This window comes from Aplidium turbinatum, chromosome 3 (assembly GCF_918807975.1).
Source record: "Aplidium turbinatum chromosome 3, kaAplTurb1.1, whole genome shotgun sequence".
Taxonomy (NCBI): Eukaryota; Metazoa; Chordata; class Ascidiacea; order Aplousobranchia; family Polyclinidae; genus Aplidium; species Aplidium turbinatum.
In genome coordinates this window covers 42,688,772-42,714,640 of record NC_137474.1, presented here as the reverse complement: position 1 = coordinate 42,714,640, position 25,869 = coordinate 42,688,772, and the positions used below count along the sequence as shown (strand labels likewise).

General features: G+C 37.6%; 1 protein-coding gene, 1 long non-coding RNA gene and 1 other non-coding gene across 3 annotated transcripts; 1 reads left to right on the top strand and 2 right to left on the bottom strand.

The window, feature by feature from the left end:
- Positions 1–5,505: 5,505 nt before the first annotated feature.
- Positions 5,506–15,779, bottom strand: LOC145766827 (microfibril-associated glycoprotein 4-like). Its single transcript, XM_082578531.1, has 7 exons — positions 15,584–15,779; positions 14,663–14,773; positions 13,712–13,848; positions 12,238–12,334; positions 11,634–11,730; positions 10,997–11,070; positions 5,506–6,163 (listed from the first exon to the last, which is right to left on the bottom strand). Exons 1-7 carry the CDS (start codon positions 15,777–15,779, stop codon positions 5,913–5,915), a joined length of 963 nt encoding a protein of 320 aa, XP_082434657.1. The 3' UTR covers positions 5,506–5,912.
- A 2,180-nt stretch (positions 15,780–17,959) lies between these two features.
- Positions 17,960–18,935, top strand: LOC145766826 (uncharacterized). Its single transcript, XR_014288724.1, has 2 exons — positions 17,960–18,057; positions 18,786–18,935. It is a non-coding gene; the product is annotated as an uncharacterized LOC145766826 (long non-coding RNA).
- Positions 18,936–22,430: 3,495 nt separating this feature from the next.
- Positions 22,431–22,533, bottom strand: LOC145767738 (U6 spliceosomal RNA). The gene has a single exon (XR_014288887.1). It is a non-coding gene; the product is annotated as a U6 spliceosomal RNA (small nuclear RNA).
- Positions 22,534–25,869: the final 3,336 nt, after the last annotated feature.

The window sequence follows — 25,869 nt, the reverse complement described above, 5'->3', positions numbered from 1 at the left end:
GTTTCTTTCTAGGCCCCTAGATTGCAAGTTAATCTTGTCTATGAAGTGAAGCAATCGGATCCCCCTGCGTTTCGAGTGGAGCCACAATGGTCGTTGTTCGGTCGCCAAAGCGATGAATGGATGATCTCCTCCGTTCCTTTGAATCTTCAGTCTGTAGAACCCTTTCAAGTTGAAGTTCGTGCAAAAGAAGTCAGGGACGGGATTGGAGATGTTCACATTGACGACATTTTCTTTCACGAATGCGGTTGGTGTGATTGTTCAGCTTAATCTTGCTATAGCTCCCTGCTGAAACACCAAAACAAAAACACTTTGCATAATGAATTTTATTTGGTCGTCTTCAGGCTTGCAGGTACGCCTGTCCAGTTTTATGCACGGTAGTTGAAGATTTAAATTAAGTGGACGAAAAGGCAAGGAAGCCAATCTTTGTTTTCGTTTTCAGACGTGCCTAGTGTCCTACCAAAGACACAGACACATGCTCTTTAGCAGTGCCAAACCAGCGCTCTTTCTAACGCCAAACAAGGCTCTCACAGCTCTGCTCTAAACAAACTGGCTTTAATTTTTAATATAGCATATATCGATACAATGTAATATCGAAACAAAATTTTAACTTCTAGGATGGACAAACGTATAATTTACTTGCCAGTGTCATAAACATAAAAGAAATCCTGAAAAATTTGGAAGTTCATCATTGATGAGATGTGTCCGCGCCGATACATTTCATGTGTTCGCTGCGATAGCTCAGTTGATTAGCGCGTGACTTCGTGAACGAAGAAGCTTCAAGATCAAGCGGCGCTGGTTCGACTCTCGGGGTGTGCGCTTGAGCAACGCGTTTCAGGACTGCTCTCCATTCAGTGGCACCTAATGGATGGAATAACTCCCGGACAACAAGACTTAAACAATCGGAAAACTTCACTTTGTCAATCTCAATAACCGGCCCTGCGTCGCTAAACTACCAAGAATAACCTACCAAGGCTTTGTCAGTCCGAGGATAAAGATTCAATACCAACCATGTGGTGTCATTTACTAACTAAAATACATTGCTTAATCACAAGGATTCGTCACTATTTGGTCACGTCATCCTTAGTGGCAAAATCAACCTTTGTTTTTGACTACCAATTTTTAAAAAATCAACTTTTACTCCAGCCTTATTTCTATTCTACTGTATGCGACCAAAGTCAATACCTGCTCAGTTACTGATCACGCGATCCATCGTCTAGTACAGTGGTTCCCAACCTTTTTGTCTTGGTGACCCCCTTTAAAAATTTTCTTGGACAACGCGACCCCCACTTATATTCTTTCGTAAATGCAAGCAGTGCCGGTCTTACGGTTTTGCGGGCCCTGTGCGGAATATGTTTTGCGGGCCCCAAGCACAATGATCCAATTCAGTAACGTATTTAGAAACGGGAGGGGGGTGTTGACGGCGTGCTCGCCGAAGGAGACACCCAGCGGCGGGGGGTCTGGGGGGCCTCCCCCAGAAAATTTTGAAAAATTACTTTGAATTTGGTGCATTCTGAGAGCATGTTCAACAAAAATTTGGGTATGAATATTACTGTAAAATGGTGCTGTCCGGTGGCATAGCAAAAGGATAAGATCATGTTTTTTTGGGCATTTTTCAGAAATAAAGCTAAGTCTCTATGTTTTCTTGTTGCTAATTCCTGGCTGAGATATTTGAATGTTTGGTAACTAGCTCTTTTAATGTAGTTTCATTTAAAATTAGGCAAACTTTGTTTTAGAGACATAGGTTGATCGCTTTTTTGCCAGATTATTGCAGTTTTATTATTGATTAATTTCGTCCTTGGTTGATCAAAAAACGATCTTATTCCGGTAAGCCACTAACTTTTATGCTTTAAAGTTAACCCAAAGTTTAGAAAATGTAAACAGACGTCATACATCTCGATGAGTATCAGACAAAAAGCTTTAAGACAGTGAACTTACTTCATTTCTGATATATTCAAGTTTTGTATAACGAACCACTGTAATCAGCCATATATAAAAGATCAGTGCAATTTTTCACAGCTGTGGATATTGCAATGTTTCCATGGACTGTACGAGTTAGCTGCAGACTCCTATGGATACTAAACAGCTGCAGAGCATTATAGATCCTATACCATACTAATTTAGTGTTGATTAGAAAGCACAAAACACTGAAAGCACAATTTTCAATATCGTGACATCACACGCGCTCCATGGGGGGGGGGGGGGGGGGGGTGTAACTCCCAAACTCTCACTTGGCTACGCTACTGATCCAATTTGATTTAAGAAAATCGGTTTACTTTTACTTGGTTGCATAAATATGCATACAAAGCATGAATGAAAATACATCAAAAACACAATGCTCAACTTTCATAAAATGTGTGCATATTGTTTTATGGGAATATTTAAGCATGAAATATAACAGTGGTTCTCAACCTTGTTGTCTTGGTGGACCCCTTTTGGTGCCTTCGAAGCGGTCGCGGACCCCTAAAAATTCTACTTGAAATTTTGGTATATTGCGTCTCCTTATGGAATCATAATATTATGTTACATAAGTTTTGCAGCAAAATAGCCTACTTAGAAGAATTTGCTGAATTCGCAACGCACTTGACGATTGATGAGATGGGCTTATGTTATGAGCTATATGTTGACACATAGGATCAAACATCAATCAGTAATCTATATGCTGATTTAATGTTTTTTCTATAAATTTTATCAAAAGTTAATAGAATACTTGCGACCGTTACAAAGAATTTTTCCCTTTTTTTATTTGTAATCAATATTAATTCGTTATAATCGCAGTCATTGCAAAACTGTGAGTGGTTATTGACTGCTGACTAACTGTGAGTGGTGGTAGAAATGCAAACGTTAGTCAGTAGTCTAAATTAATCATATCAACAACCTGCTGTCTCAAAACAATTAAGTTGAACATAGCCTTATTAAAAGGTTTAAGTCATTTATATGATATTTTTAGTTCTAACCAAACCTTTGTGCCATGTCCTTTGTAATTTCAAACGACGCACCAGTGCGTTGCGACTTACAATTTGAGAACCACTGTAGGCTAGCACATAAACAAACCACAAACAATTTTTAAATTTCATAATTTATCAATCATGCTGAAAACTCGGAAACTTTCGCGGACCCCCTGAAATCGCTTCACGGACCCCTTGGGGTCCGCGGACCCCCGGTTGAGAACCACTGAAATATAACAATGCAAAAGAAACAACAGTTTGTACAGTTTGTGCAGTAGGCTACATTGTACACTTATTCATTGCTTGGATTTTTTTCACTGAATAGTAATATAATCCTGTGATTGATTGATGATATTTGAAGACACTGCTCTGGTTGCAACAATTGGGAGATATTACCCGAATTGCTGCCTCATAAGCAAGAAGAAGAAGATTGATGATATACCAATGTAATTTTTGTACCAGCAAAGGTTGTTGAACTCAATAATAGAGTACCATTAGTGATTTATCCATTAGCTATACCTAATCATTGTAAAAGTGAAGCAAAGAAAAAAAGGATTTAAAAAAAGAGTTGTTGAGCAATTATACAAAGCATTCTTCAATTTCTAAGTTTTTAAAATATACTAGTTGCAGTAAATGCAGTAATGACACCAGTGAATCTACTTCTTTGACAACATCTTAAATGATGTCACTACTGGTGGTAACAGATTAATTCCACTAAATGCTGAGGTCAGCTTTGTCTTATTCAAACTTCAGCTGCTTGCAATGATGTTAGATCAATAGCAGAAATGCTCGATTTCCTCTAAATGTGATGTGCTGGCTAATTTTTACCCAAATGACCTAAACGCCAAGTCTTTGCTCGAAGAGCTAGTGTGCGTACAAAATGTCTATTCAGTTAAATTTGGTGTTGATGATAAGAAATCCCAGATAAATATTTTCTCAAACGGCCCTGGCCATAGCATTTTTGCATGTATTTTACATCATTCACTATATAGCCCTAATGAACTACATGGCATGCTTAGTGTGCGCTATACCATAACCTTAAAATTGTTTTACAACATGTCTTTACTCTAAGCTACTAGATGTGGCATGCAAATAGCAAGTGCAGTGGTTTTCATTTTTTTATTATGTTATATAGGCCTATGATACTTCATATGTAACTTATTGAGATATACATCTCAATGTGCTTTTTTCCTTGGATTGAGTAGCTGTATTTATTTTTCAATATGTTTGTATAACATGAGGTATTTCACCGCAAAGTATTAAGATGCATGATTGCATGGTTTACGTACTTGATGCATGATGTCTTCAATAATAACACTAGGACCTACAATAACTAGGACCTACAATCACGCTTATTACATCACAGTGGACGCATACTGATGCAATAATGCTGTGCTACAAGCAATCCAAATGAAATGACTAGCGGACCGGTACCTCGTCCTACTTACATTCACTTTTGTTGTTGCATGAGCAACAGCTTCGCGACGCCCTATAAAATGCTCTGCGACCCCCAGGTTGGGAACCACTGGTCTCAGTGGCGTAGCCAAGGGGTTACAACCCCCCCCTTTGGCACGAGTGTGACGTCACGATATTGAGAATGATGCTTTCAGTCTAAAAAAAAATTGCCTAATTTTCAACAAAATTGCATTAAAAGAGCGAGTTTTGCCAATACCAAACATCTCAGCCAGGAATTAGCAACAAGAAAACATAGAGACTTAGCTTTATTTCCGAAAAATGCCGAAGAAAACATGATATTATCCTTTTGCTATGCCGCTGGACAGGACCATTTTACAGGAATATTCGTACCCACATTTTTGTTGAAAATGCTCTTAGAATGCACCAAATTCAAAGTAATTTTTCAAAATTTTCTGGGGGAGGCCCTCCAGACCCCCCGCCGCTGAATGGTCAAAACCCCCCCCTTTCGAAATTCCTGGCTACGCTACTGAATTATCTGTCTACCGTGTAGGACACGCTCCAATAACACAATTCTGAAAACGAGGCATTATCTCAGTTAACAAAATTTCTCCTCTTTAACGTCTAAACACGTTGCATCAATGTACCAAAGACGGGGTTTCTGAAGACACCAATCTAACAGTATTGATGTTTATTTAAGATTTTCGGCTCTACTCAACTTGAAGTTTGGTCGCCCTCAAAACAAACTGTTTTTGATGTGCGTTGCTCAAGGGCACATACTCCGAGAGTTGAACCAGAGCCTCTTGATCTTGCTATTTCTTTTCTTACAGTTGTTTGGAAATACAGTTGAAAAGTTACCAGTAAGCTGTTTTTCTTAACAAAATCTTTACAGTAGGCTAAATGTAAAGCAACTATACGGGTCGTTGACTTTAAAAGTATAACCATGAGCATGCGATCCAGGCCTGAAGCTAATAGCGCAATTCAGGTTATCATGACAAGATTCATTAAACTACTAAGGGTGCCTGTTGTTATTTGACGATAAGCAGAGATTATTTACGATAAACAAAAGCCCTTCTATTGTCAGAAGTAATAAAAGCCTTCGTATCCCCTTCTTTAGATATCCCTGTACTGAGTGCAACAAAATGTTTGTTTTACTGTATTGAACTAAGAACTGTATTGCAACAGTGCCAACCAAATATTACAGAACTGATTTTTGTGATTTATATCCATCGGTTTGCAAAATTGCCCAAAAACGTGTAGGCTACTGTGTGCAATGAAATGTTTGTTTTACAGGATAGACTGATCTAAGTAGGCCTACAGTATTCAGTGTCAGTTCACGACAAATAATGGTAAGTAGCGTTAGCGTGGCTACTATCGATCTTTCCTGAGAAGAAATACAAAAATTATTAATGGAGAAACTTTTGGGCAAATATTTATTTTTTAGTTTGTAGATATCTGCTTTTTATTTGAAAGAATGAGCTTTACTATTTTTACCTCTTTTAAACCTTTCAAGTATTTAAATAGCCACATGAATGTGTTGGCTTCTATGGTTCCTTATTGTACAGGACGTATTTTCATTTCACTTTTCTTCAACGAATAATATGGATGCTTCCATGACCCCCATATCATTCCTGTGTTGTCAATGGTTCCATCCCTCAAGTACTGTCCATTCAAATGTGAGACGTGGCAATTTCTATACCACCAACCGCCGAAGTATTCGATGGAACAATAGCGTAAGGGATTGTAATCGTTTTTCCGGTCTTTTGTGAAAAATCGGAAACCATTGTGATAATCCAATGCATCACCTGAGAATAAAGCGATGCAATGTTAATTAATCAATTTAATTCATATTCGATTACACTGGGCAACATCAAATTTATTCCTCAAATGAAAACAGGTTATATCACCTAGACTAACTTTGGGATGCTGATTCCAAATCTGCAATCAGAATTGGTCTATGGCGTCAGGATTTCAAGTTACAAAAATTCACGAAATTTGGATTTTGCATTGAGTGGCACTGTAGGCTATTAGGTAGGCTACTACAGTTCTAGGTATTGTGCAATTTTCTTTCCCAGCGAATTGTTGGTCAACAATGCATATGATGTAGGTCTACGGTTAATATTGACATTATTTTGTAAATGTAATGTTGTACCTTTTGACAATTAATGCATACTTAAGTGTTCTTAGACATGGCTATATAAGGAAGGGTTATTTAGGCTACTTGCGGAGTGGATTGTAGGCTGTAGGTCGATAAACCAACAAAGCATAATATGGGCTTTCACCAAGCATATGTGTTTTCTTTGTTTGTGGGACAGTCGAGACGATGCAATCACTATGACACAACCGAATGGACAATGAAGACTGACTACATTGTTGGAAGATATAATGTTAAGTGCCTGGATGGCTCCATTCGCGATTTGTGAGTGTGGCAAGGAGGAACAAATCGTAGACCACACCATCTGTAACTGCGCCATCTACCATGCGCCAAATAGTGCGCGTGGTCTGCGTGAACTGGATGACAAATCAATTCAATGGCTGCTCGACACCTGCCCAAACATCTAGACCGCGCCGCCGCCACTGCCCAAGGGTGGTAAAAGGCAGAGCCCCTCGACCCCTGGAGTGGCGAAGGTTCAAACGAAGAAGAAGATGTTAAGTGCCGACCCCTAATTGATCCCAGCAAAGTGTATTTGCCACCACTTCATATTAAACTCGGCCTGATCAAACAATTTGTGAAGGCAATGGATTTCAATGAAGATGGATTCCGACACATAAAAGAAAAGTTTGGTGCTATACTAAGTGACGCTAAACTGAGAGCTGGGATATTTGTTGGCCCCCAAATACGCGATTTGATCTGTGACCCAGTATTTCCATCCAAGCTTAATTCAGTTGAATTGGAAGCCTGGAATGCATTTGTACAGATTGTACAAAATTTTCTTGGGAACTACAGGGCAGAAAATTCTTCAGAACTAGTGGACAATTTTCTGGATTCATACCGCAAAATGGGCTGCAAAATTTCGCTTAAACTGCATTTTTTTCATTCACGCTGAAACTTTTCCCACCAAACCTGGGTGATGTGAGCGACCAGCACGGTGAAAGATTTCAGCAAGAAATCTCTGTGATAGAATCGCGGTCTAGCGGTCGATTTCACCCAAACATGATGGGGTATTACTGCTGCTGGCTTCTCCAGCGTCAAACTGACACTGAACATGCGCGAAAGAGCAAGTGCATAAAGGACTTTTGAGGGGATACAGTAATGTTATTTTTGTCTGGTTTTATCATCCTGAGCTGTGTTAAATTGTGTAGCCTAGTATGATAATGCTGTTATTTTCATTACCAATTACTGTGTTAATTACCCTTACCTGTAATGTTTTGTTCTGCAGAGCCAAAATGACAATTACGGGTTGTCGTGTGCATATACCATATCTCAAAAACGTGATGTGCCAGACAAAATCTAAGACCAGATTTGGATTCAGCATGGCCGCATTAGTCTAGATAAACTTGAAACAAGCAAGGAATAAAAAATAAGTTGTAAAATGTTGCCCAGTGTTATCACTCCAACAAATATAACACAGTTTGAGCTGTTATCAATACTTGTTGCTTTTTTTTTAGAAAAGTGTCAATTTATCAAAGCGCAAACGTATAAGATTAATTCAGTTGAGGTGCTTGCAAACTATGTCGTAGAAGATAAAGATTGCAATGCAATGTAGCTATAGAATTCGATTGAGTCTTTTGAAGATTTTCAAGCGAACCTTGAACAACCTGATCGATAGAATTCTGGCATTTACTGAAGTCCATCAGAGATCATAAAGAGGATTGGGTAAGGTGAGGACAGATGAGGTTGCAGCACCCAGACCCAAGAAAAACATAGGCTCAAAAACTTAAGAGAAACTGACGTGGTCTTAATAGAAAAACTATAGGGCTGGGACTTGGAAGCCCGGGAAATGTTGCCATTTTAACCTTATTCTTAAACTTTTTCGAGATTCGTTTTATTTAGATCTTTGGATTTCAAGCGTTCATTTATAAATGTCGAGAAGAAACGATTATTGTTAGTTGAGGTTTCATTTTTATTATGAAAAGATAATCGGCAAGTCACGTGATACAATTTTATATGGTAAACAAAGTCCTGTGGTAAAGCATAGAACAGGGTGAAAAACCGGAACTGAACCCAAACCATCGATGACAAAATAAAAAAGCAAACTAAAGTAACACCGTTCTAGGTACATGGCCTTCAACCACAGTTATTTACTAATGATGAGTAAGGTGACAAATAGCATTTTATATGGAACAAAACATGTAAACATGCAAGGTGTAGTGATATCCACCTTAAACTCTGAGCGTTGCGCGAAAAAAAAGTAAACAAAAAATATCTTTCAAAACAAAACTTCGTTACTAAACTTTCCATCAAACTTTCTTATGATTCTACTGATGATCAAATAGGATGCGCAGTGTGACAAAACATTTAAAATAAAGTAAACAATATCACACCAAATCAGAAAAATTAATTATTAATATATATATAAATCGATTTTTATGATTTGGTGTGATATTGTTTACTTTATTAAAAAATATTTGTATGTAAATTTAGATCGACGTTTCAAACACAAAAGTCCCAAACCTAACTGCACTCTTCAAATAAACTCACACACATACATACACAAACACACACACACACACACACACAAATCATCTAAAATTAAAAATTTTCCAAGTCTTGATAGTTCTCGAGCTTGACCCGCCACTTCCTAGTCCGCTTCAACATCAGCAAATGAAAGTTGAGACAGGTAGATAAACTTGAGGCAGTCAATAATCTTTATTTTATATACTCACAGATTACCATCTATGGCAGTGGGCCCTTCGGTCAGAATAAGTCTCTTGCCTCCCTGGTATAGGTATTTTCCATATAGCCTAAGTATGGTGTGCCTCCTGAGTTTTTGGGTGTGTGGACGGCTCCCGGAGCGGACGCACTAATGATAAGCCAGGTAACAATTCCTTTTTATATGGCCACCTTGAACCCTGAGCGTTTCGCAAAGAAAAGAAAAAAAAGCCCAGCCTCATGCGAGAAACACGGTGTCTATCGCTGTCAATTGTTGCTACCGAGAAACATATACTGTAGTTAAAGAGTTATTTCAAATCTTACAAAGTAAACTTATAGGCTAAATTTTTAGATGAGCATATTCATATTATAAGTTATACGTTTAAAGCACTACTTTCAATATTGGAGCACATCTGATTAAGATATGCTTTTTAAAAATATTGTAAACATTTGGATAATTTCTGCACAAATTTATCCCAACTCTCAGCAAACTCTCATTACACAATTGTTTCTTAAAGGCATACTAAATGAAATTTTCAAACGGGAATTAAGCATTAAAATGCGTAAACTGAACATTCAGGAATACATTTCAAAAAAAAATTACCTAAAAAAAATTTGTTTTCAATGGCGCTGGCAAGGCCCAAAGTTCAATGTTTCATTTATTTTCATTTTTTTCAAAATGACCAAAAAGTGCAAACACAGCTCGAGAATACGTCACAAAAGACAGCAATAACAAAAGCCACGTTACAACACCTGATGTTTTAACATCAGATGTTGTAACGTGGCTTACAGTTATAGTGGCTTAGTTATAGATTACAGTTATAGATGTTGTAACGTGGCTTACATCGATAGCTTACAGTCTGTAAGCTATCGATGTTTTAACATCAGATCTGAGGTTTTGAGCAAACTGTCTGATGTTTTGACGTTGAAATCTGATGTTTTTATGTACATACATACATAACCTACAGTTAAATCGCCGGCAGTAACAACTGTTGCGTGATCAGCTGATTGCTCGTCTTTTGTGACGTAGACTGTACAGTCGCACGCTTCGCTGCTCAGGCCCATTCTGGTTTTGAAAGCTCTGACAAAAGCACGCCCGCAATGGTGGTCAGACCGCAATGGGGCAAAATTTTATTGAAAATCGTTTTATGGTAGCAAGTTAAACACAAAGAACGTGGAAAATCGCCAAATCAGGTTTTTCCTTTAGTGTCTCTTTAACTGTTACAGTTTAAATAATGTCCGATTTCAGTGTGTTTTCCTAATTTATTATAGCCTACATCAAATTCAATATTAAAAGATAACTTTGATTACACTGGTTAACACAAGTTTTGGTGTAACAAAACTAAGAAGAGTTTTGAAGATTTTCGAGGGTGGGGAATCCAAAAATGAAGTCCGTTTTTGGTTATCAAGTTTTTTTCACTACAGCCATCCCTCGTTAAAAAGTGTGATAGCTCCAGTGAAAAAAAAAACAGATTTGATACGCAAAAACGCACTTCATTTTCAAACTCAGCGACCCAAGTTTACCCAAAATAGGCTACAATCTTTTTGTTCATGCACCAGGGAGTTGGTTTCAAATTGTTGACCAGTATTATTTGAGCAAGAAATCAAAAACAGATTCGATCTTTCTGAAATTTGTAAAACATGCTGAAAGTTCTTGCCAATATTTTTATCAAATCTCTAACATATTGAAAAGTTTAGAGGTGCGGTTGCGTTCCCTCCATCCCTGGCTCCTACGCCTATGCATCTTAATAATGCGCAGTGGCTTCTTCAAGCTCATGGGTCCAAAAGTACACATTGTTAACGCTACTGCCTTATCTATACAGACCTGCACCTCCTTTTCCTGTAAAACGTCGACTCCTTAAGATATAATTTGTGGATTCATTTCCGATGAAAAACATTCTGCGTTCATATATTAGTTTTACTTATAGAAGGTTATGGAACATTTCTATATATATCACATTCAATTCAAAGCAAGGATTGGCAATTTCAGCGGTCTGCTAGTGCGGTGCAAAATGAGATGAAGATTGTTCGGCCGACAGATTTCCAACTTTTTTTACTTTATTTGCTATAATATTATTTATTGTCAATGCACAGTCCATTCAAGACTGCTCAGCTGTTTGGAAATTCAAAAATTGGAATTGTCTTTCCACTTGTACATGCCAGTATATATAACAGTATCGTTAGGCCTATACACTTGAGAAATTTAATAAATTCGTTAGCTTTAGCAAATTTTTGTTCGCTCCCAAATATTGCTTAATCCCGTACTGCTATGCTTCACTGGTTTTCGGGAGGAGATTATGTTGCATGTGTGATTCACAATGTAGCCTACTGTGTGTTGTAGATTTACAGTTTTGGAAATAATTTCTCCTTCATTTGGCCATTTTGAGTTGGACACTTGGAGTTAAACGCTAAAAAGAATTAAACTGCTACATAATTGAACTTGGTAATTTATGCTTACATACCCATACTCAGCGTATGCTGTGTTTCCTTCCCAGTCCTCGATGTCAACTCTCAACATGTGATGTCCTGTGCTTAAAATCGAATGTAAATCTTTCAGCCCTGAAAAGTACAAAGAATTAACAGTCTGTAAGCTACCGCAAATATCTTCTGGGGGGTGGTTGTGCCAGCATCTGGACCATGCTTGACCAGATTAAACTAACGATGTTTGTACCATTGCCAACGTTGTCACTGAGAGTAATAAACACAAACTCTGCGAAGGGCTGCAAACTAAGAGTTTTTTAAAGCATCAAGTAGTTACCAAAATTTGTTCAAACTTTTCTTAATGTAAGAATAGACTTTCCAAATATCAACAAGTTATACCTTCTACTATTTTGGCCAGTGTAGGTTTTATCAAAGCGTCGAAAGCTGACGAAGATTGTCGCTTATTTTTCTATGTCGGTTTGTATTTTTAACAAAGAAAAATGTAGTAATGCCAAACTTGTGTAATTTAAGACTAAGAGGGTTCATTCAGCGCAAATCGATCAGCATTCGTTTGAGAACTATATGCTACAAGTATCATACATTATTGCATTATGGTTATATAAACGACAGCATGCATAGTTATACCAAGCCAAAACTCTCCTTTTTTTTGGCCAAACCCTTTGACATAGTCATTCCAATTTCGATCGAAATCAACTTCACCGGAAAATCGTTTTTGAAAAATCTAAACAATTAAAGAAAATTTACCGACAGTTATTTGGATATCTTTATTGTTTGGTGGAGTGGGCTGCAAGTGCACGTTGGACGAATACCAAATAAGGCGATGTACTTTTTCACAAATTGCTCACGGTGCCTGCTTGCACTTCTAGCGTGTTAATTTTCTATGATATGACGCAAAACATGTTTTTATAATGAACTTGCTTTTAAAAGAAATTTTTACATAATTATTTTAGCATTCCTAAAGGTCAATTCTAATACGTCTGACTCGTGAGCGACCTGATGGTATAAAATAAGATTAAGCGTCCATAACATTAGTAAAAGTCGTGACATCTAAACCTTTTAAGATCGCTTAATCAAGCCTGTTGAGTGCCTATCACGACAATTGTCGTTCGAGCCAATCGCTATCACTGTTGGCAACTCGCCAATATAAATCGATTTGTAAGCGGAGCCTTTCATGACGCATTAATGCTCCGTGCTTTTCACCTTTGTCTGGAAGTAGAGTTAGAATATCCAGATGAAGATTAGGAAGAAATTTTACTGTCTTATATCTGGATATAATTTTGTTGGTTAACCGGTAAACATAAAAGTAGCGCAACTAACGTGTTTTTACTTAGCTTACATTTTTGAATTGACTAAAGTTTAGAGATATTGAAATAGAATTAAAACATAATAAAATGAAAACCAACATCTTTTTAATCAAAAATAAAGAGCCTGAAATGTAGATACTAAACGCATGTTCAGCAAACAAACGTTTCGAAAACCAAACTAACTTCATCTTCAGTGCTATAAATGTCTGGAAATAAATGTCTATAAAGGCTAATGAATGCTATAAATGTCTGAAATAAAATGTCATTTATAGCACTGCAGATGAAGACAGTAGCATGTAGTCCAGGGTTACTCAACTATTGTTAACAAAGGTCCAGTTTGACAAGTTGAATATTTTCAGCGATCCGGTGAATACAAGTTATTTCCCACGCAACCACGAAAGTTAAATTATCTGTACCAAACCATTTTTTTAGGTAAAATGTAACTCGAATTGGATTTCTGAGAAAGCGTTGGGGAATCTGGATGTCGAAGCCCCCAGCAACTAGGATAATCACCGTAAAAATGGCTTCCTCCCAGTAGAAATCTGTTTACAGAAGCCCTGAAACGTGGCAATGAGGTTATTCTTCCAAAAGCTCAAGGTCCACCATCAACACCCAGAAGGTCCGGATTCGGACCGCGGTCCTCCAGTTAAGTAGCCCTGCTATAGTCTTTGAAACTTTGTTTGCTGAACATGAGTTTAGTTTCTACATTTTAGGCTCTTTATGTTTTGATTAAAATCTCTTTAGTTGCATAACACGTGGAATTGATGAACACTATTTAAATTATAATAACAAACCATCCAATTGCTGCCATTCCTTTGAAATTCACAGTAAACCTCCATTACTTGCCCATTTACAGAAATGTTGTAAGCACCGTCGGTTGTGAAGCCATCTTGGTAAAGATCATCGCAGTTATGGTTTCTCCTCGCTATTTCTGTAATGATTTTATGATGAAAAAGATGTTTATTTGAAAAATATAATGTTTTTTTTTTTAGTAAGTAACGTAATAGTAGTTGTATAGTTTTGTTATTTCTTAGCTAGATATGACGTTCGTTTTTCGACGTTTGCATTTTCAATCCGAGTGGATCTGCACCTATTCAACAATAGCCTATCCGGTAAAGTTTAATTCAGGATTTTCACAACCGGTTTAATTCTTTGGTTCTACTGTTTCATGGAGTCTGAAACAACCAGATCTGTGGAATCGGAGGGATTTTGTCGTGTTTAGAGTCGGAGTCGTTAAGAAAATGGCCAACTCCGACTCAGTTTGATACAAATGCTGAATAAAAATTTTCTGTGCAACCTTTTTTTCAAAATATTGTTTCTTGTTTTCCGCATTGTAAATAGTTCAGAAAACTTGTTACTTTTTTAATATCTTTTCAATTTTATTTTTCATTGCTGGCACAAATTTGTAGTGAACTTTAAAGTAACGGAAGGGAAAGTGGAAAAATAACTTAAACGTGATTTACCGATGCTTGAAAATTGTCACATTAAGAACAGGGAAGCAACTGACTCGATGACTGATTGATTGAATCTTTCGATTGATATAGTCTTTCGCTGCTTCCTGTATGTTGTGGTTTCTAGATTGCTATGGTGCTATTTTATTCATATTGTGTATAGTTGTAAGGTACCATTCTCGCAACAGACGAAATAAAAGTTTTCTTTCTCTCTCTCCAATGAAACCACTTGAAAGAAGAATCAGCAAAGTCTCATGTGAATCATCGCTAATGTTTCAATAATCAACTACTCACCTGTTTGGATTGCTTGATCTATCTTCTCAGATAAACGATTAAGTCTGGTACTGAAATTTCCGGTGTATTCTGGAACAGTGTCTAAGTTTATATTTGTATGTGACCTAATTCCTATCAGATAACCAAAAGTTTGGTTATCTAAAGTCAAGTAGGCCTACATGGGCCTAACTAAACACGAAATTCATCAAAAACATCTAAATAATTCATTTAGGCCTACAAATTATTAAAAAAACAAACATTGAAAAAAAAACTTCTTTCATATTTCAATGATTTATGAATAGCCTATTGCTGTTTGTGATGTTTAAAACTTTCGTTTTTCGCGTGATTGGTTATTTATAGGAATAGTTTTCATTTAATTGAGAAAAATAGACAAATTCGGCCACCACAACCTTTGAGTATGCAGTCTAGATAAACGTTTGCTTTCTCTGACCAAAATGATGAGTATTGAGCAGGAGCTTCACAATTTTTTTTCATAATTGTGACTGTCGAAGTTTTAATCTTTTATTCATTGATGCATTTTGTGGGTAAGCAGATATGGCAGTCTACAAGATTTCTACCTAAGAAAATTTGTGAATACCAATCGAAATGTTGATACAATTGTTCTGTAGTGACAAGTTTTTAGTGGTGTACGGCGTTGCATCACATTTTCGACAGCCAGGTGGCTAATTTTACAGAAATACAATTTTGAATAGACGTTTCAAAGGAGTGTTTCTTTTCGGTCATTACATACAGACGAACGGATCTGGGAATCTTATGTTACAATTTTCCCACGAAGAGATTATGGTTTACCGCTGTGACCAACAATATCAACTGAATGACGCAATAATTTTTAAATAACTAACAAGTCTGGTCATCAGGAATCATTATTATTTAGGCTACATGTAAAAACTTTCATTGCAAAACAATAAAAAAGCAAATTACCATCAACAAGTTGTTGAGCGATTTTCTTGATCTGTTCTTCTTTGGATTTATCGAGAGACTCAATACCACCATGTCGGCTGCCTGTATTAACTATTGTCACCGTGTCACCCTCGCATTTTGGTGGTCCAGATTCTTTATCAGGATTGTACGTTCTGCAAACAGTCACCCGATCTTCAGAACTTCCATAAATAGACATGCCAAGGGTAATAGCCAAAGCTACAGCAACGTTTTCAATAAAGCTGTTCATTGTCAAACGTTGAAACGTTTTGCAAAGTACTTTGCTTCGAAAGACAACAAGTCATGAAAATGATCAATTTTGTTGATTCTTGGCAAAATATATATCGGCAGAAGATCGGAAGCTGTTGTGGATCGGAAGCTGTGGAATTACGTCATCCAAGTGCATCTGTGAAAAACAAATGATGCGCTTCAGTTGCTGTAATGACGACATTCATGATTAAGATAAGTATTTACCGATGGCGAAGCGTTTTTAGAATGTAACCGGTTGCAACATTGGTGTGAACAAAAAGCATCTTTTTCAGTTGAAACGTATTGTCTGTTTTCTTACTTGTATGATTACCAGTCTAAGATGTGATCTATGTCTTCTTGTTCTTTTAGTCTTAGACTTGACATGGTTGCAAATAGTAGTAGTATAAAGTAGACTTGACTTGCAAGCAGATCCAAATGACACCAATCATTAGTGATTCACAAGTTCATGCAGGGAGGGGGTTCACAGGGCTTCTTCGTCATCGTGTATCACACGGCGTAGCCCGGACACGGGCCGTAGCCCGTATTTAACTGACAGAAGTGAAGTCGTCCATGTTTCATGACACTACAAACAAGTTTTGGTGCGAAGACGTTCCATTGTCTTGCCAACTGGGGCTGATGGTGCAGCTGAACAATCCGCAGAGTTATTTCTGCAATTTTCAAAATTCAGAAAGTTTTTCTCATCTGTAATATTACGTCATATTACGTAATATTACGTACAACGTGCAGCCATTAAGAGTTGAAGCTTTGTTAATGCTTTTGAGACTTGCGACCATCTTAGACTGATGTGACTCAATTCTTCAAAACATTCAAAGGCGAAATAATTCGAAAAATATTTTGCATTATCTCGAAAATCTTGCATTTTCTTAAAAAATATAGTAGGCTACAGGGAATTGATTTTCCGATGAATTACGAAATACACGAATCATCTTTATAAATTACCGTATAGCCTACGTGTTCCCTGAGCCGAGACCTTGCTTTGCTGAAGATGCTATGTTTTTTTGATATAGCCTACTGTAAGTAGCCTACCTGAAGAAAGATAAGGTAAAAAATTAAAAAGAAGCCATGAATTGGAATTTGTGTTTTCTGGTAAACCGATGCCGGATTGTATGCAGAAAAAATCCTTTGGACAGTAGGCTAGTGGCAGGTTAATGAAAAACGTTAAGAAAAAGAAAGTGTTGCATCTTAAAACTTTTAAAATTTTATTCATGTTTGTATTTTTAGTATCTAATTTCTTGTATTTTAAATCCATCTTGGTTGATTGTATTGTCTTATACTGCAGTTTAGAAGCAAGCTCTTGCCTCTTCTATATTGTTTTATTTTCAACATATTTGGATGATCTCTTAGCACAAATATTGTAAAAAGCTGCAACCTTCCTTTTGACGATAAAGTTATCTTTCGCAGGCGTTTAAATTTTTAAATTAAAACTTGTCTCATTTGGTGTTTGATCATTTACGTCACCAAATAGCTATCCACTTAGAAGAAGGAAAAATTAAAGCTGAATAAATCCAAAAATATAAACTAAAGCAATCAAAGTTAAAAACCAACTTTCTTTCACTGCACTGAAGAGATGCCTAAGATCGAAACAGTTGGTTTTTCCACAACCGATTTTTACAGCGGTGTCCAATAGAATACCTTCTACTTTTTGTTCTGATTTTTGATTTACATTACTACTAGATAATAATTTTAATCAATCAGCCTTTTCACAAAACTTGCACAAATGTCATTTTTCACTAAACGTGGATTTATTCAACATTTACGTCAACAATACATGCAGTGCTGCTTCATTTGACATTAGGTTAAATTGCTGCACTTTTGAATTATCTTCAAAGCAATTTTCAAAAGTTGAATTTTATAACATAAACAAATAAAGACAGCAGCATTGTTGCAATGATACGTAAAAAAATTTTTTGCATTTTTGCACATGCGCCACGACAACTGCACAGATGTCTGCAGTTATCATGCCTTCTTAAGGAAAGTAACTTCAGGTGACGACAACAATAATTGTACAATGTTGTGTTTCATAGACATCATGATGCGGGTTCGACCGTCTATTATCTATTACCTTGCCGCTTCTTATTGAAACGTCCGCAGATAACGAGAATAAGAAGAAGATGATCGAAAAGACACTGGAGGAGACCATGGCAGCGGTTACCAAGGCAACGGATGAGGTGAAGATGTTGACAGTGGAGCATGAGACCATAGTGGAGGTTGATGATGGATTCGTTTGTGTCTGAACTTATTGTCACAAACTATTAGCAAACTATCGGTGCCATTGTAGCGTCATCACACGCAGACGTCGCTTTGTTTCTGATTACGTCACTTTCGGAGTTAGTCGCCAATCCCGAGCAACGGATATCCGGAAAATTATACTCAAAGTTATTACAAAATATATATACACTGTATATTCCAGAGATATTTCTGCTATGATTGCAATTAATCTAAAGGTTGAACAAACAAGTTTATGTTCATGAACTTTTAGTAACGATTGCAACGGACATCAAGATTATATTTGAACAGCACAAGACAAAACCCGTGAAAGTTTTGTGAGCAATCATACTGTATATTAGGCATTGATGGTCCACCCCGGGACCGTCGGCCCGGCACAGTGTTTGGGAATAACTTTCATTGTTACCAGACAATCCAAGACTTGGAGAGGAAGTTGTTGGTCAACCCAGGCATGAACAACTCACCACTACTGCTTGCAATCATATGCAGATCAAGAAATAATTTACATTTATTTCTACTAAACTATCTTGTTGGTTTGTATTTTCATACAAACATCCATCGTTTAAACAGAAGGATCGATCATTTGAGCATCATCTCTATGCGCAAGCATTCAGCAGCAAGCAGTTGTTTGTATGCGCATGAAATAGTGAATATAGAAGCCTGTCATTGTACCCTCGTCTGAAACTGTTTTCTTTGTTAACTTTTCTAGGAGGAGCAGATGAACTTGAAAGCAAAGATCAAGGTGATTGATGAGGAGGAGGTTCAGATGCAGAGGAAGTTGAATGAGATCAAGATCACTCAAGGAACAATTAACAAGAGATATACCAACACGGAGCAGAACATCGCTGAACTCCTTTGAGCGAGTGACTTATAAATATTGAATGAAAATGTTTCTTGAATAAACATTTTTGAAACTTGCACCACTCGGGGCATTTTGGTCCAGCTTTCCTACATGGTCTTCTGACGAAGGATGAGGCTGGGTAGTATGATTTAAAATAATACAAAAACAGACCAACATTTCCTGTGCAATATAAACAGATTTATCTTTGGACTCGAATTATTAAGAGTATTAATATATCACAAACATTAGTAACAAAATTTTCAAAACTGAAACATTTTTATAGTTTCTATTGTAAAATAACAGCTATCGAAAAGATGTACATTAAGGAATAAGAGCCTACTATGCTGATTTGGGCGGATCTAGAGATGCCAACTCGAAAAAATTGTTGAAATTGCTGGCAGCAGGGTGATGGATTTCTTATCTCACCGGAAGTGCTCCAAGATGAGTTCAACGATAGGGTCAGAATAAGATGTTTGACGGAAGATCCCTACATGTGGACAGCGACAAAGATCAAAAATCTCAGTTAGCGAGATACTGTGATGGTGGAAAAAACTTTGGAGGCTCTACCACGTTTACGCTATCGGCTAGCTCTGTAAAAGCGACTGGTGAAGAGATCCACACTGGTGAAATTGGCAGTGATGTACGCGCATACAAAAAATATTGTATATTGTATAAACGCAAACGTTCGAAAAAACAAAAGCCGTATGCGTCAACGTAACTTATAAAAAAAGTTGGCGGCGTCAGCGTCAGCGCATACACTAGCGTAAACTCATTTTGTTTGCTAGGTGCCAAACATTCACACGGTATAAACCACTCGAAACAAACAAGTTTTATTTTGAATTTCCACGAAGAAACACAAGCATCTGAAAGTGTTCATCTGACGTTTTGCTGTGTTTTGGTTCCAATATGTCTATGCCCATTGAAAACATTCTTTCAACTGCAGCACTGGAAGGTATTGGCGTGTTGTAGCGAAAAAAATACATTAAAAAGTATACGTTGACGCTATGCGCTAAAAAACCGCGAAAACTTTACGGCGTAGCCTCAAGCAACAACTATCCAAAAGAATGTGGCCGTAAGCGTTAGCGTAAACAAAAGTTTACGCCGCAAGTATACGGTGTAGAATTTGCGGCGTATACGTACATCTCTGGAAATTGGTTTACATTTTGATGTGGCTAGATTAAATCCTTCTGGAAGTCTAGTGACGGAAAATGTAACTGATGAACGTGTGAGACTAAGAAAAGATTTAATGTTTGGAACATGGAACGTAAGAAGCTTAATACAACCTGGAAAATTAAAAGTAGGCCTAGTTAGTGATGAAATGAAACAACAAACATAAAAATACTTGGGCTCAGTGAAACAAGATTGAAATGGAAAGGTACTTTCAGAACAGCTGATAATAATTTGCTTAGGCTACTTACTTTGTTGGAAAGGAATACTTCGAACAGTCTTATGGGATATCTCCCACTAAATGATAAAGTTTTAATGATAAGAATCAAAGCAAAGCCGCCTTGCAACATCACAGTTATACAAATATATGCACCGACTATATCAACGTACAACAGGCGGGCAGACGGAGCCCGTCAGCCTTGGACGGCAGTTCGTTTAGTGGAAGGCAAACCCTGATTCAAAAACCTCCGCTGTCTTGCGGCTACATCCAGTCCTGGAAAAGGCTACGGGAGTCAACCCAGACAGAAAATCCGGAGTGGAGTACGTGAGGCGGTCGACTGTCAAACTCTGACATCCTTCCGGCAACTCCTGCAGCCAAACCGTCGCCGAGTGTCACGCTTTGCGTTCCCTCGGACCACGCCGGAGAGGCAGAGAAGGGGGTTCTGTTGTGTTTTTGGGCAGCGCAAGACCTCCATACAGACGCCCAGGCCAGCACTCTGGAGAGGCCACTCCAGGCGCCCCCATCCCTGGGTGCGAAAAACAAAAGAAGCTGCCGTAGGCTACCCACAGTGCTACCATCATCTGAAAAGATGGAAGGATGCCTACTACTACTATATCAGCACAAAATTCTGTTATCGAAGAATTTTATGATTCATTACAAGATAGGCTACAATGGACAAAATTCCAAACAGAGATATTTTGTAGTTATGGGAGACACAAATTCAAAAATAGGAAAAGTTAATTGTGCATTAAGTACATATGGAATCCATGGACTTGGTCAACAGAATGCACAAGGAAAACAACTAATAGAGTTTTGTGAAAACAACAAGCTTGTAGTAACAAACACAACATTTGCACAGAATCCTCGTCGACTGTATGCTTGGACATCACCCGATGGAAAAACACGAAATCAAATTGATTATACCATGATCTCACAAAAATGGAGAAGCAGCATTAAAAAAGTAAAAACCTATCCTGGAGCTCTCCCGTGATTTTGGTAGATCTAATATCCGCCATTTTGTCAAAAATGACTTTTTTGCATTTTTCTACGTTTAAAGACTTCATGCATCTCCTGACAAAAAATTGTGCTCCAATGTAGTATGGTTTACGAGATAATTGGTGTGTAAAACCTAACACATTCCAATCTGTACAAGAATAATTTTCTAAAACCTAACATATTCGTCTATCCAATCAAGTAACAGGAAATTGTCACGTGACCCGCAAAATTTCAGCAGAGTAGCCCAGGCTACTTCACATCTTACATCTCTTAGAGTTGCGTGAAGCGGATTTAAAAGCATTCGATAAAGTAGATTGGGTTGAAATGTTGTTAAGCACTAGGCTCCACTAGGTAAGCTTAATTATGCAGCTTAAAAATGTTCGTCCGAGCACACTAGCTTTTCATTAAATGCCGTATCATTTAGGTTACGTCTCGCCGAACAGTTTGACTTTTCGTAGCCTACCGGTACTGGTGAACTGATGGCTTAGTTGACTTTGCGGTAGCCTACACTAAATAGCTTAGCTTGCATAAGTTTATTAAAATTTTAAAGCAGAGGCTTGGGAGTACGCTACCCAGTGTGTTTGGTCATTTCTAATCAACCAAACCAGATGCTGTGTAGCCAATGTAGTAGGGCAGGGGTCACCAACTGGCGGCCCGCCACGCTGTATCGCTGCGGCCCGCGGAAAGTATCAGCGTACAAGTATAATCAAAAATACTTTTCTTGAGGAGTTAAAGAGCAGGAAGGCAAAAAATACTTTCCGGGAAGCATATTTTCGCTTTGCATACGATTCCACCGACCGACCAATCAGATTATAGTTCTAGGTGGGGGTTGCTTAAAGCTATTCCAACGCGATGTCCAGCCACACTGTCCCAGTGGTTGATTAAAATGTCTGTGAGCATAGGGTTGCTTATTTTAAGTTTGCAAATGTCATGTAAACACTAGTGTGCGTTTCATCGTTATTGTGTTCCACGAGCAGTGTTCTCTTTATGCAAGTTTTTGTTGGCAAAACAGATCGGTGTGCCAACTCAATTTATAATAAATTGGCAAAATATTATATATAAATTTAAAGACTTTTTCTGATTGTATTATGAAAACATTTAGCTTAGTTCTGCAAAATGTTTTTTTTTTAAGAAATATGGAACGCTTCACGATTTTGCGTGTCATCCTTGCGCAGGGACCATGCTAATCTTCTCTGTATCGTTCCAATTTTAGGATTGCCGAAGCATGTACTGCCGAAGCAAGTAATGCGAAATGTTGTTAATCAACAAATTCTTGCCACGCTGATAAGCATCGCAAGTGACAGTTGTCTATAATAAAAGAAAGACGGTTTTATAGACTCTCAAAAAAAGGATGAAAAACCAACTCATTGCATTTTTAGAGGGAAGACTCTTCATGAATTACGATAGAATTACCAAATTTTCGGTGATTTCCACAAGCGTTTGTTTCATGGTGCCTGGTTTCTTTCTCCTTGTTATTGGAGCCTATTTTTCGCTGATATGTTTGCCGGTCACTATTGTTGCCTATATTGCGATGTGTCAAACATTTCCTTGTTTACTGAAATTGTTAATTGCAAGATATCTTTTGTGAAGCGAAGTGACAACACCACTCTTGCTTGGCGATGAATATTCTAATGAAACCGCTCGCCTCGCTATAAGCGCGCAAAACAAGTGGCCTCGTGTATTAGGAATTGTTAAAAAAGTCAAAAGTGTTGTAAAAGGAGCTTGGCCTGGCAGGTAGCGTTGTTCGAATAATTTTGTTGCTGCGGTATTCTAACATAAATATGAACAACATGTAACGCTGGATACTGGGTACGAAATGCGTTCTTTTCTAGCATAGGCTAAGAGTCAACCTACCTAACATTTTATTAGTGCGGCCCGCCACAGCTCTCCTTAGTGGAATGACATGGTAACATGATCGTGCCTTCATTGCAGCCAAGAGTTCTTTTCTGGTACGACTTATTGTTATCAAACATATCATTTTTCTTAAAAATTTCCGTATTCTGAATAAAAGCGTAAAATCACTTGGAGACAGTGTACACATACAGTTGCAAAACTGCAATAATTTTTACCTAATGTTTATTTATGTACGACTAATGCAAGCAACACGACAGTAAAGCGGCAACAGAATTTGCAGTAATCGACAACATAGCACAAGGAGCGGCAAAAGGAAAACTTCACAAAACGTGCAGAAACTATCCATGGAATAACTAAAACGGTAACGACGCCTTGCGGTTCCACCTGCAGGCCTAACTAGAAGTTGGGTTATTTTAATAACACCATTATCCGGTCGACAAATAAATTTGATTATCTTCCTGAAATGTTATGACTGTGATTTAAAACCAACATATCACAGCAAGTAGCAAAAATTTCCTTGAAAAATCAAGGAGGCATCAACATAACGACTTGGTTCAATTATACTGTATGTTAATGCTTCTATTATATCTACTACGAGCAAAGTAATCCACAATTTATTTATTTCAGGGTACTGTACTCACACTAAACGTCAAAGTAAAAAATCTGCCAAGGCAGTTTAGTAGCCAATAATCTTATATTAGGCTTTACTATTCAAAATCATAAAATTATAGTGTGGTCAAAGCCAACATTTAGTTTATATCAAGCTTTTCCATACAAAAGCATAACATTAAATAAACCAATAAGGTGGTTAAAGCCAACACCCAGCTTATATTAGGTTTTACCATACAAAAGCATAACATTAAATAAACCAATAAGGTAATTAAAGCCAACACCGAGCTTATATTAGGTTTTACCATACAAAAGCATAACATTAAATAAGCCAATAAGGCGGATAAAGCCAACATCAAGATTATATTAGGTTTTACCATACAAACCTAATACATTTTTTATAGCCTAACTAGTTATCTGGCAAAACCAAATATACGCCATATTTTAATAAACAAACAAACACCTGGCTTAAATTTTATTTATAAAAATTTTGTTTGCTTGTCTGCTCCAGCCTTCCAAAAGTCAACTTCGAGTGTTTTACCTTGTTAATTTTACAGCTATAAACACAAAAAGTCGCTTATCTTGAAAACTTGAAAATGGCTGATATTAGGTTGTGACAAATCACGGGAGAGCTAGGGCTGAACGTTTTGCATTTCTACTGTGCAAAAGCGCACGTTTAATGTAAGTGGCGGAGTGTTGGCCATTTCTTGAAAATGCTCTGATCTGACTAATCAAGTCTGTTTCTACATTCATATGACTAGGCTTACACATCGCTTTCATTGTCCTGTGCAACTATCGACATTATCCATTGCTTAATGATTTCTCTTTAACAAAGATCCCATGAACTGATCAGTCTTCTGATGTGACTTGCCGTAACAGCAAAATGTGTTGTGCTGTAGAACTCTTTCCACAATGGATTGTTTACATAAAACACCGTAAAGTTTAGCTTCTTAAACACCTTAAAACATTTTCAACGCTTGAAGTTGACAAACGCACTGTAAGCAACCACTTGAAACGTTCATAAAAATACAAATAAACAATATGTATGGAAAATGATATTTTGTCATGATTTTCTGCACAACTAATTGCTCAGCCTTGTATTGATAGTCAGGTAAAATTTGCAAGAGTTTACTTTTACAACTTATAGCAATGTCGCTATATAACAACATCGTTGCACTGTATGCTGACAGTGGTAAAACAATTAGTTGCATCTGTTGTATTGGACGCTGTAAAGCCAGTGAGTCAAAGCGTTTGTATGCTCAATGTTCAGTGTATTTTGGACTAACCATTGAATAATAGGCTGCCTATTATTATGACAGCTTGATAAATCACGACGTGGACGCATCAATGACGCGTTTAGTGATTCAAGGTATAAATGACGTTAAATTTATGATTTAAATGTTACAATAGAAAAAATAACACAACTAGTCATTACCTGGAAAAATTATGGTCACTAAGTTTCAGTGGAGCATATTAATGTCCAACAGAGGTACATGACATTGAATATCGCAACATAGATATCGTGACATAATATGTGACGCGTACGTTGTTCTATGGCGTCACAATTTCAATATTGTAGAACCGAGAGTCGAACCGCCCCGTTAGCTCAGTTGGTTAGCGTATCACTTCTGGAACGAAGAAGCTTTAAGATCAAGCGGCGCTGGTTCGACTCTCGGGATGTGCGCTTGAGCAACGCACGTTAAGGACTGCTCTCCATTCAGCGGCATCTAATGGATGGAATAGTTCCCCGGCAACAAGACTTCATCAATCGGAAACTTCACTCTGTCAATCTCGGTGACCGGGCCTGCGTCAGTGATGCAAATCCTTTACAAGTATGCGAAACTGCCAGGATTAAGCTCTGCAAGAAGCTTTCCCAGTCCGAGGATAAAGATTCAATCAATCAATATTCTTTGATGGCATAACAAAAAAATGCATTCAATTAACTTACCCTTTATCCCTGGCTCACCCTTTGGACCTCTTTTGCCAGAAGAGCCAGCCAAACCCCTCTCAGTGACGTCATTGGAAGGGCAGGTCAGGGTAACTTGTTGTGAGCTTCTAGCGACTTTTGAAAATAAAATCGCGACCAACGCACAGAGAAAGAAAAAA